Source organism: Rhineura floridana, chromosome 4 (genome assembly GCF_030035675.1).
Source record: "Rhineura floridana isolate rRhiFlo1 chromosome 4, rRhiFlo1.hap2, whole genome shotgun sequence".
Taxonomy (NCBI): Eukaryota; Metazoa; Chordata; class Lepidosauria; order Squamata; family Rhineuridae; genus Rhineura; species Rhineura floridana.
In genome coordinates this window covers 500,495-512,262 of record NC_084483.1, presented here as the reverse complement: position 1 = coordinate 512,262, position 11,768 = coordinate 500,495, and the positions used below count along the sequence as shown (strand labels likewise).

Here is an 11,768-nt window from a genome sequence, read left to right as displayed (position 1 = left end):
AATCCTAACAAATACTATCACTTCTTTAAAAACTCAGGATGCAGAAGATCCACAGAGAGCACTGGCTGCTGTAACTCTTCTCCATGTGGTTCAAACTAGTGCAGGGATATAAGCCTGTTCTGCGACTGTGGTGCGGCAGCAAATCAAATAAGACTTGCTGGTGGCTAAGGCCTAGTTTGCATCAGCATTGGCGCAGCATGGCAATGTGCTGAGCCTTGATGAGAAACACAGCTGTGTAAAAATGGCTAACCAGATATAAAAAGGCCACATAAGCTTGCAAAATGACTCAGCTGGCCCCAGCACATTTCAACATTATCGACTTCTCCCACGGCTGCAGAAGCACCATGAAAGGCATTCTCCCTCCTGGGCCTCTATTAAATGCATAGGAGTCCCACTGTGTCTTTGATTTAGGGATTCTATATACACTATAACAATGTTCCTCAAACTCTGGAGAAATGAGGCACACTTTTTTAAAAAGAGAGAGGTACAATTCACTCTTGCACCAAAAAAGGTTTAGAGGATAGAAGAGGAAAGGATTCCTCCCATTTTAATTAGTGTCACAATAATAACTAGAAATACCTTCTAATCAGAAGGAGACAAGCAGGGCTGATTTAAGGATGTGGTCCCATGCCCTCTCTCACACACCCCATGCACCATTGTTCGCATAACCACTACCATAATTGGAGCTCTGTCTGAAGGAGCAGAGCCTGGGGCAGTCACTGCTTCAATGCCACCAGGAATATTTCCCCATAGAGGAAAATCATAGGGACACAGGAAGCTGTTTTATACCAGACCAGACTATTTGTCCACAGAGATCAGTGTTGCCTACCTGATCGGAAGTGGCTCTTCAGAGTCTAATCCAGAAGTTTTTCCCATCACCTGCTACCTTTTTAACTGGAGATGCCAGAGACTGAACTTAGCACCTTCTGCATTCAAAGCGTATGCTCTGCCACTGACCTGTGGTCCCTCTCCCATATGGAACCGGAATGTCGACCTGCTGCCTCAAATCAGTCATTGGTCCATTGCAGGGGTGTGGGCCTTGATAGGTGCCTGACCATGCCAACGCCCAAAGTTATGACTCTTGGGGGGGGGGAGGTGCCACAGACAGCCCCTGTTGAAGGAAAGTAATTTTTCTGCATCTCTGCAATGGGAATTAGTGAATGAACTAGAGATAAAGCAAAATTGCTCACCCCCAGTAGAGGAAAGGAGATAAGGTCAGGGCAGTTAATCATGTGAAGATGCTGCTGGGGGCTTCCTGTGTAGATGGGTAGTCTGCCCTCACAGGAGTCTTCAATTATTCAATGTATTTATTTCTCATAGCACCCTAGTGTGCCCCAGCATCCAGCCTAGAAATTGCTGCACCATAAGGATGGGGAAGTCCCTACTACAAGATCAGCACAGCAGCAGGTTTCCCATCCCCTGACTGCATGGTACTGTCAGCTCCTGTTAGATAAGGCTCAAACATATCATGGAGAATTTTGCAAGAAATCAGAAGGTTACCATTGGAATGCCAGTAATTCAGGTCCCTTTTGGGAAGTTCTTCTTATTTCAAAAACCTAGTTTAGAAATGCAATGTCTATTTATTTAAATCATTGTGAAACTCATAGCTATTACAGTAATTGATTAAGGATCAGAATCAAACGTAAAGTTTTACTGTTTGACAGTTTCTATTCATGGGCCAACATCCTCCCCAAAGACAGATAATTATATAATTAAGCTATCCATTTCTCTGCAGATATACTATACACAAAAGAAACTGACACACAATGAATCCTGCTAAGCTTTTGTTCCGTGTATGAAATACTGAGTAATCACCTTTTTTTAATGAAAGCACTTGACCTTTAAATTGATATTCCCCTCCCCCAACAGATTATAATGACTCTTCAAAGGGGCATTGAATGTAATGCCACCTAATCCAGCGAGAGAATTGCCCATTAGTCACTTTAGAATTTTGTATCCATAGGTGACTGATTATAACAAAGAGGGCCAGGGGTGGGTTATTTCACTTCTGTGAATGCCATTGCGTTTCCTTCATTTTTTAAATATAAAAATGTATAAATTATTGTGCCATTCACACTATTAGATTGACTGTCAAGTGAGTATCACTTATAAATTTCATCCTTGCTCAGAGTGTCTTTAAACCTTTCAATGTTGGGATGACACAGACATAGACTATAAATGATAAAGTATTTTGAAATATTAACTATGTGTATCCTGGACCACAAGCGCTTCACTTTGTTGCTAATAGGCAATATTGTCTTGCTGCAATATACAGAAGCAAGTTATAGTTTTCACACTGCCAGGAAAAAAATCACAATGAAATTCTCAATGCATATTGCAGGAAGAGCACGTTATCTTGTAACAGGAGGATGCTAAACTTTCCTTCTTTTCTTTTAGCTATTTGTTGTTTACTTCTGATTTGATGTTCTGTTATGAAAAAATGGGGGGAAACGGTGTGAAGCTCCTAAAACATAATAGTTAAATGGACAGACAGTAATGTCCAAACTCCTAAATTCAAAAACTGCCCTTCCATTAAGCTCTGACATGTTAATGGAAAATATTGACACATTTGACTCAGCATATTCATATAAATAGGGATGTGAAGAAACAGTGGTTTGTTGATTTATACCCAGTCAGTTTAGTCTGTTGTGTATATATCTGGATATGTTCACGGAGCCTCTGTGTGATCTAGTTTTCACATTCACTTAAATGAAGTACAAGGTTCTCCCGGGGAAGGGAATGGGGAAACCTTTGTAGGTAAGAGAAGGATTGGGTTGAATGACATTAGTCAAGCTCATCACAGGCTAACTAAATGCTATGCACAGATACGCAGAACTGAAAAATCACGTTGGGGGCAGGCAACTGAGAGCAGAGAGATGACAGCATGGGGAGTGATTAACTCTTTCCCTCCAGCCATTTCCCTGCTTCAAATGATCCTCACACCCCCAAAATAACTTTATCCCCATGGTATTTTAAATGTATGTTAGTGATGAAAATGTGATCTGCCAGGGGACTCTTGTGAGCTTCCTTTATCTGATTTTTTTTACAGCCCCTTTAGGGTGGGAGTAGTCAATGTGATGCCCTCCATATGTTGTCGGGCTACGACTCCCATCAGCTCCACTGGAATGGCCAACAGTGATGGATTTGGAGACAGCACATTAGCTATGCCTGCTTTAGGGACTGTGTGGTCTCCTGTTGCTCACGTGCAGTGGCGGAGTGATCCAATTCACCTGTGCTAGAAGAATAACCCACCCCTGTGTGAGAGCACTGATTGAGCAGGAAGACTTGTTTGAAAAGGAAAGGCGAGTTGCAGTGAGGGATGGGGGAGAAATTTGGTTCAGTTTGCTTTTTAATGTGAACTGACATAATTCACACCTCCCAAAACAATATGCAGACCAAAACACAGCTATGCTTCTCTACATTTCGCACCTCTTCGACCAAAAGATGTGTACAAAAAGGCATATATTGAGGGAAATAGTGCATTAAAATTCATATATTAGTGAACATAACATATACAAATGCATTATATCAGGGGAAATTGTTTGTAAAATGGGTATATTAGGAGAACTGTGTACTAAAATGCTGACCATTTTTGTATTGACCTTTTAAAAAACAAAACAAGAACTGATGCAGACATGTGGTACACTGAACTTAAAACTGGAATAACAAGGGCTTATACACTGCATGCAACATCGAAGGCCCTCCTCCGGGTCCCGACTCATAGAGAGGCTGGGAGGATGACGACAAGATCTAGGGCCTTCTCAGTGGTGGCCCCTGAACTATGGAACAGTCTCTGTGACGAGGTGCGCCTGGCGCCAACTTTGCTTTCTTTTCGGCGCCAGGTTAAAACGTACCTCTTTTCCCAGGCATTTTAATATATTTTAGTATATTTATAACACTCTGGTATACTAAATTAATTGTGTAATAAGTTTTTAGCTTTGAGAATTGTTATTATGTGTGTGGTAATTATTATGTGATTTTATCTTATTGTATTTTTATATTTATGTTGTTCACCGCCCAGAGAACCGTTGGCTGTGGGCGGTATAGAAACTGAATAAATAATAATAAATAAAATAATAATCCACATGGGAGCATTACTTAGTACTAAAGACACTGTTTTTACCTCCGTTTTTTGTTTGCACCATCCACACTAAAGGCTGAATGCCAACTGCATACTTTATTTTATTTTATTTATTTTATTACATTTTTAGACCGCCCTATAGCAACAAGCTCTCAGGGCAGTGTACAACATTTTGTTTTCTATTCACACCGAGGGGAAAGTTCAATCATGCAGTTTCCTAATGACCATGCTCTCTAATTTAACATTTATTATTATTAATCAGCAACTGTATTGAATGTAAAACTTACATTGATTTTTTTTTAAATGTAAATCACTTTGAGATTTTTTGAAATATAAAGTGGTATACAAGTTAAATAAATAAATAAATAAAATTTCCATTCCCTCTGGTTGCTTGTCAACCGAACAGGCTCAGTTTGTTCTACCAGCTGCAGTAGGTTCCATTTTTAAAAAACAACTACCTGGAAGTGCAACTATTTGTATCTTCACTGGTATGATACAGCTGAAATACATCTCTTTGTTTGAGCAATGTTATGATTTTGCACACAAGTTAGGGGGAAAAGAAAAATGACGGCCCCATTTGCAGCAACGTAAAAATGGCCAGCAGAATGAAAGAAAGCAGCCAGAAGTTGCTTGTCAGCCCCAGGAAACAAAATGGAAAGGGAAGAGGAGATAGCGGGCATGAAGGGGGGAACGATGGACAATCCCACCGAAAAGCATCAGAGCAAAGCGTCTGCAAGGAGGAACGCAACGTAGTGGAGATGGTTTTTCCTCCACTTATCGTATCATCAGCGGATTGGGTTCATATGGATTTACAGGGGGCAAACTGCATGATAGCTTCTGTTTGCCAGTAATGTCATGTGAACCATGAGAATTAAAAGGAGATGTGAGTAGCACCAAACACATAATAAACCACCATGCAAATGAGCCCTAAGAAACTGAAATTCATAGATTCAGCTGTTCCTTCTTGCAGTACAGCTATTTCTCTACACTGACTGATCCCACAGGCGTGCACACAGAGGAAGGCCTCATCCATACTATCATTGTTGGATCACGGAGTTTTGCACAACGAAAATACATGGCTCAGTTGTGCCTCATCTGATTGTGCAGAAAAGCCTTACTGTTGAACAGCTGCCACCATGCACTGCTCCAAAGCTGGCTAAGTTTCAGAATTGCACATTTCTTTATTAGCAAGCACAATGTTTAAAAACAAAAACAAGATCAGTATGAGGTGTGACAACAGTGCTCTAGAGGGAATGACGAAAATCTGGCATCATGTACGTATGCTGCTTCCTCCATGTTATATTTTCAACAGCATCATTAGTCTCTCACTTTCACAAGAATTGGCAAGGGTTATGTTAACAAACAGCATCCCAGCAAATGGGATTCCAAGAGCAATGTGTAGCTGAAGGCCCAGCTGAATCAGTCTGTGAACTGCTCCTTTCCTCCTGTCCACTGTACTAATCAGGGCAGGCAGCTGCCACTAAGGACAAAGAGACAATTACGCAGATGACCTGATTTACGGCTAAAATAGCAAAATTCATGTGTGTGCTTTAATACTATCCATGGCAAGTCAGATGGCATCCTGGCTTGCCTATCTGAAGTCAATGGAGTTGCACTCATTTATGCCAGCTATGAATTCATCCCAGGAGACACATAGCAATATGATTTCATATTAACAGAGACAGAAAGAGCTGCTCTGAAATTAACAACTGGATTGCATTGTCTGGCAGTAAGGGCATGCCAAAGCGATCTTTTGCATTCATGCACTTTGAACCTGAAGGCCAAAGCGACTTATTATGATGGATGCAGTAGGATGATATCTGATGCACCTTCCTAGAAACACTGGAATAATTCTCTGCTTTAAAAGGAACCAGTGCAAAAAGGCCAGTATGTGCTAAAGTTGCCACAATGTTGGGGGCTTGGAAGAGAGCCCACTGTCACAAGGTAATAAGGATCACCGAGTCACTTTCTTCCAAAGTATGAAGACAGAGATAAGTGTTAGAATTAGGAATGTTTACCATGCTTTCTATCTCTTTAGGTAAGTTTTGAGGCTTAGATTTTTTATGAAGAAATATAGGCTACAGTGACAGAAACAGGGCCACATTCTGACCTCATCCTTAATAGTGTCCAAATGAACAGTACTTTAATTTCTCCTATATCACATAATGCCTCCACAAATTAAAACACTAGACTAAGTAATGCTGTTGAGATGTGGTGAAAATATATTGATGGCCCCAACAAGTGGCTTAATCATGTACATTCACCCAAACTGATGTTCAAACATGACAAGTGTTGTTATGTGCCTTCAAGTCGATTATGACTTATGGTGACCCTATGAATCAGCAACCTCCAATAGCACCTGTCCTGAACCACCCTGTTCAGATCCTGTAAGTTCAGGTCTGTGGCTTCCGTTATGGAATCAATCCTTCTCTTTTTTGGCCTTCCTCTTTTTCTACTCCCTTCTGTTTTTCCCAGCATTATTGTTTTTTCTAATGAATCATGTCTTCTCACTATGTGTCCAAAGTATAATAACCTCAGTTTCATCATTTTAGCTTCTAAATCTGTTTTTAAATTGCTTTTTAAAAATGTGTTTTTAAATTTGTATATTTGTTTTTAATGTTTTTTATTGTTGTAAACCGCCCAGAGAGCTTCAGCTATGGGGCGGTATACAAATGCAATAAATAAATAAATAGTGATAGTTCTGGTTTAATTTGTTCTAACGCCCAATTATTTGTCTTTTTCGTAGTCCATGGTATGCGTAAAGTTCTCCTCCAACATCACATTTCAAATGAGTTGATTTATCTCTTATCTGCTTTTTTCACTGTCCAACTTTCACAGCCATACATAGAGATCGGGAATACCATGGTCTGAATGATCCTGACTTTAGTGTTCAGTGATACATCTTTGCATTTGAATGGCAAGTGTAGTGATTTCTAAAGGTGTTAAGTTTTCAGGTGCCAAAGAAATAAAATAATTCGCTTAATTTCCATAAAGCAGAAATGCATAATTAAACCCAAGGCCTAACAAATGCACAGTTAGAACATAATTGAATTTTTAAGAACTTTCATAAAGGGTTGAAAGGTCATAACGTAGGAACATTATTTATTTATTTGGTGTGTGTGTGTGTGTTTCATTTAAGGCAACCTTTCCTAACTTGGTACCCTCTGGAAGTTTTGGACTTCATTTCCCATCATCACGCGTGCACGCGTTTGATTGACTGATTACTTTGCATATCTAATACCAATTAATTTTGTTGTAATTTGTTGATTGTAAGAATTTACAATTGGCGCTGAGTGCCCTGCAGGCCACGTTCGTCTGGGAGAGGCCAGCGAGGAGTGCGTTCGGCTGGGCTGGAGCTCACGTGGCCTGCGGAATGTTCCCACCACCTGCCTCCTCGACCTTCTCTCACCATGAGTCCCATCGAGAAGCCTCCTCCTCTATCACCCAGGAACCGCCGCTTCCACCACCCCGGAGCAGCTCCCGGGCTTGCTGGACGCCGTAACAGCAGCGACGCGGAGGACTTCTGATGGAGGTTGGGACTCCCATCCTTACCGAGTCCTTCCAGGAATGCTACAGTCTCAGCCCAGGCCGTGAAGTCGGCAGGACGCAGATGCGGCCATTGCTGCTGAGCGAGGCACCGGGACGAGGAGGGCGGTCGCGGGAAAAGGAGAGCCCCGGGTGGGTGGGCGGATTTCCCGAGAGGCAGCAGACTTAAGATGGCTACCATTCTGGAACCTGAGAATCTGGGGACATCTGAAGGGCATAGCAATTGCAGTTTCTTCAGAACCAGCAGAAAACCTCAGGATGACTTGCTGTTGAGCTGAGTCATAAACTGTAAAAAGAGGCTCGCAAGGCTGCTTTTTTAAGGCCGGCATGTGCTAATTGTATGATTTCCACCATCAATATCTAATGAAGGTTAACTATTTAAGTTTTGCAAATTGTATTGTTTTTATTGGTTGATTGATGTATTACTGATGTTCTATTGATGTATCTTTATATTGGTGCTCTTTTGCAAGCCGCCTTGAGGGCCTTTTGGCCGAAAGGGGGGTTGAAATATTAAAATCAGATCAAAATTAAAACCATTCCTCACCATTGGCTGCACTGGCTGGGACTGACAGGAATTAAGAGTCCAACAATATATGGAGCGCATCATATGGGGAAGGCTGATTTCAGGGATCCATACTCCATCCTTCAACAGATCCCTGGGGTGGATTACAAAAAAACCCCACATATAAAGCTGGCTCATATGGAGTCAGTCCATTGGTTCATCTAGCTCAGTAATGTCTTCTCCTGACAGGCAACATCTCTCGGCTTCATACAGGGGTCTTTCCCACCCCTATCTGGAGATACTTGGGACTGACTGCTTACTGCTCAACTAGCTACTTTACAACTATATTGTATTGTCAACGGAGGTCCCCTGAATATTACCTATTTCTTTTTCCTCCTATATTTCTCTAATGAATGTTGGAAAAGATTAATTTCTATTTTCCACAACAGAAACAGGCAGTGTTTTTTTCTACTCCTAACGTTGAGAATGGTCTACTGCAGGCTTGTCCAACCTGTGGCCTGCGGGCCGCATGCGGCCCAGGACAGCTATGAATGCGGCCCAACACAAAATCGTAAACTTACTTAAAACATTATGAGATTTTTTTGTGATTTTTTTTTGTAACTCGATTGTGCGGTTCTCGAGCGCGAACTTTGTAGATGACAATGGAATGGAATGGAATAATCAGAGTATGTTACGTCCACAAATATTGGAGTATTCTCCATAATTCGCATTATAATTGCAAACAGTTCGGCCAGAAGAAACGAAAAACTGTTAAAATTAACTAATAAAATAAAGAGCAAGAGGACTCTGTTGCAATGTCCCATAAAATGAATTGTGAAATAGAATTCAAGTGTTTATTCTGTACTAGGCATAGCGCTGCCGCACGCCGTACACTCTCGCTATTTGTACGCATGTGTGGCTTCAGTTTTACGGCGGTGTGCGGCTTCCAGTGTGTTATCTTCCAAGCGCAGACAGTCGAATTGACACCATCAGACATTATGTGTGCTTGTGGCAACTTGGCGAATAAAACGCAGCGATTATCGATAATATTTCAACCTACCTTTGTAAACGATAGGCATCTATTGTTATTTAGAAGACATGTAATTATTCTTATTTGATTATTGAACCTTGCTTTCTATTTTCCTGTCTATTAATTTTCATAATAAAAGTAAATATAGTTGCTTATCTATTATTATTTTTTTAATTCCAGCATGGCTTCCACAGCGTCTCAAAAGAAAACAGAACCCAAAAAAAGAAAAATTACAGATGAAGGAAGATTGTTCAATGAAAGGTGGACAGATGACTACTTTTTTGTCGAGGCAAATAGTAAGGCACTCTGCTTAATTTGTAGGGAATTTGTGCCAGTTTTCAAAGACTATAATTTGAAAAGGCATTATATGCAAAAACATGCTGCCAAATTGGGTGCGTATCAAGGAATGTGTCGTAAGGACAAAATAGCGGAACTGAAAAAAAGTCTGTCTTCTCAACAAATTTTTTTTAAAAAGTTACAACTCAAACGGACTCTATTGTAAAAGCTAATTATGTGGTAGCAAATTTAATAGCAAAAAAATCTAAACCATTTACTGATGGTGAGTTTATTAAGCAATGTATGGAAAGCGTGGCAGATACAATTTGCCCTGATAAAAAAGGGGATATTTCTAAAATCAGTTTGTCTCACCAGACTATAGCCAGGCGAATTGAAGAAATTGGAAAATCTATCAAAAGAGGTTTGGAGAGTAAAGCTGCTAATTTTAAATTTTATGCTTTGGCAATGGATGAAAGCACTGATGCTACAGATACAGCTCAACTTGCCATGTTTATTAGAGGTATTAATGACGAATATAATGTCACTGAAGAAATGGCTTCTTTAGTGCCATTAAAAGACACAACTAAAGCAAGAGATTTAACATAAGAACATAAGAACATAAGAAGAGCCTGCTGGATCAGGCCAGTGGCCCATCTAGTCCAGCATCCTGTTCTCACAGTGGCCAACCAGGTGCCTGGGGGAAGCCCGCAAGCAGGACCCGAGTGCAAGAACACTCTCCCCTCCTGAGGCTTCCGGCAACTGGTTTTCAGAAGCATGCTGCCTCTGACTAGGGTGGCAGAGCACAGCCATCATGGCTAGTAGCCATTGATAGCCCTGTCCTCCATGAATTTGTCTAATCTTCTTTTAAAGCCATCCAAGCTGGTGGCCATTACTGCATCTTGTGGGAGAAAATTCCATAGTTTAACTATGCGCTGAGTAAAGAAGTACTTCCTTTTGTCTGTCCTGAATCTTCCAACATTCAGCTTCTTTGAATGTCCACGAGTTCTAGTATTATGAGAGAGGGAGAAGAACTTTTCTCTATCCACTTTCTCAATGCCATGCATAATTTTATACACTTCTATCATGTCTCCTCTGACCCGCCTTTTCTCTAAACTAAAAAGCCCCAAATGCTGCAACCTTTCCTCGTAAGGGAGTCGCTCCATCCCCTTGATCATTCTGGTTGCCCTCTTCTGAACCTTTTCCAACTCTATAATATCCTTTTTGAGATGAGGCGACCAGAACTGTACACAGTATTCCAAATGCGGCCGCACCATAGATTTATACAACGGCATTATGATATCGGCTGTTTTATTTTCAATACCTTTCCTAATTATTGCTAGCATGGAATATGCCTTTTTCACAGCTGCCGCACACTGGGTCGACATTTTCATCGTGCTGTCCACTACAAACCCGAGGTCTCTCTCCTGGTCGGTCACCGCCAGTTCAGACCCCATGAGCGTATATGTGAAATTCAGATTTTTTGCTCCAATATGCATAATTTTACACTTGTTTATATTGAATTGCATTTGCCATTTTTCCGCCCATTCACTCAGTTTGGAGAGGTCTTTTTGGAGCTCTTCGCAATCCCTTTTTGTTTTAACAACCCTGAACAATTTAGTGTCGTCAGCAAACTTGGCCACTTCACTGCTCACTCCTAATTCTAGGTCATTAATGAACAAGTTGAAAAGTACAGGTCCCAATACCGATCCTTGAGGGACTCCACTTTCTACAGCCCTCCATTGGGAGAACTGTCCGTTGATTCCTACTCTCTGCTTTCTGCTTCATAACCAATTCCTTATCCACAAGAGGACCTCTCCTCTTATTCCATGACTGCTAAGCTTCCTCAGAAGCCTTTGGTGAGGTACCTTGTCAAACGCTTTTTGAAAGTCTAAGTACACTATGTCCACTGGATCACCTCTATCTATATGCTTGTTGACACTCTCAAAGAATTCTAATAGGTTACTGAGACAGGACTTTCCCTTGCAGAAGCCATGCTGGCTCTGCTTCAGCAAGGCTTGTTCTTCTATGTGCTTAGTTAATCTAGCTTTAATAATACTTTCTACCAGTTTTCCAGGGACAGAAGTTAAGCTAATTGGCCTGTAATTTCCGGGATCCCCTCTGGATCCCTTTTTGAAGATTGGCGTTACATTTGCCACTTTCCAGTCCTCAGGCACGGAGGAGGACCCAAGGGACAAGTTACATATTTTAGTTAGCAGATCAGCAATTTCACCTTTGAGTTCTTTGAGAACTCTCAGGTGGATGCCATCCAGGCCCGGTGATTTGTCAGTTTTTATATTGTCCATTAAGCTTAGAACTTCCTCTCTCGTTACCAC

The 11,768-nt window shown here is 41.1% G+C and overlaps 1 protein-coding gene across 1 annotated transcript; it reads left to right on the top strand.

The window, feature by feature from the left end:
* Positions 1 to 9,340: 9,340 nt before the first annotated feature.
* LOC133384102 (general transcription factor II-I repeat domain-containing protein 2-like) lies at positions 9,341 to 10,041 on the top strand. The gene is made up of 2 exons (XM_061626031.1): positions 9,341 to 9,602; positions 9,635 to 10,041. The coding sequence occupies exons 1-2, from the start codon at positions 9,341 to 9,343 to the stop codon at positions 10,039 to 10,041; spliced, it is 669 nt and encodes a 222-aa protein (XP_061482015.1).
* The last annotated feature ends 1,727 nt before the right edge of the window (positions 10,042 to 11,768 follow it).

Bases quoted from the DNA above. Each gene is read 5' to 3' on its own strand.
- LOC133384102 (XM_061626031.1), top strand. From the start codon at position 9,341: ATGGCTTCCACAGCGTCTCAAAAGAAAACAGAACCCAAAAAAAGAAAA. The intron at 9,603-9,634 runs GTCTGTCTTCTC...TTTTTTAAAAAG, and splicing joins AATAGCGGAACTGAAAAAAA to TTACAACTCAAACGGACTCT.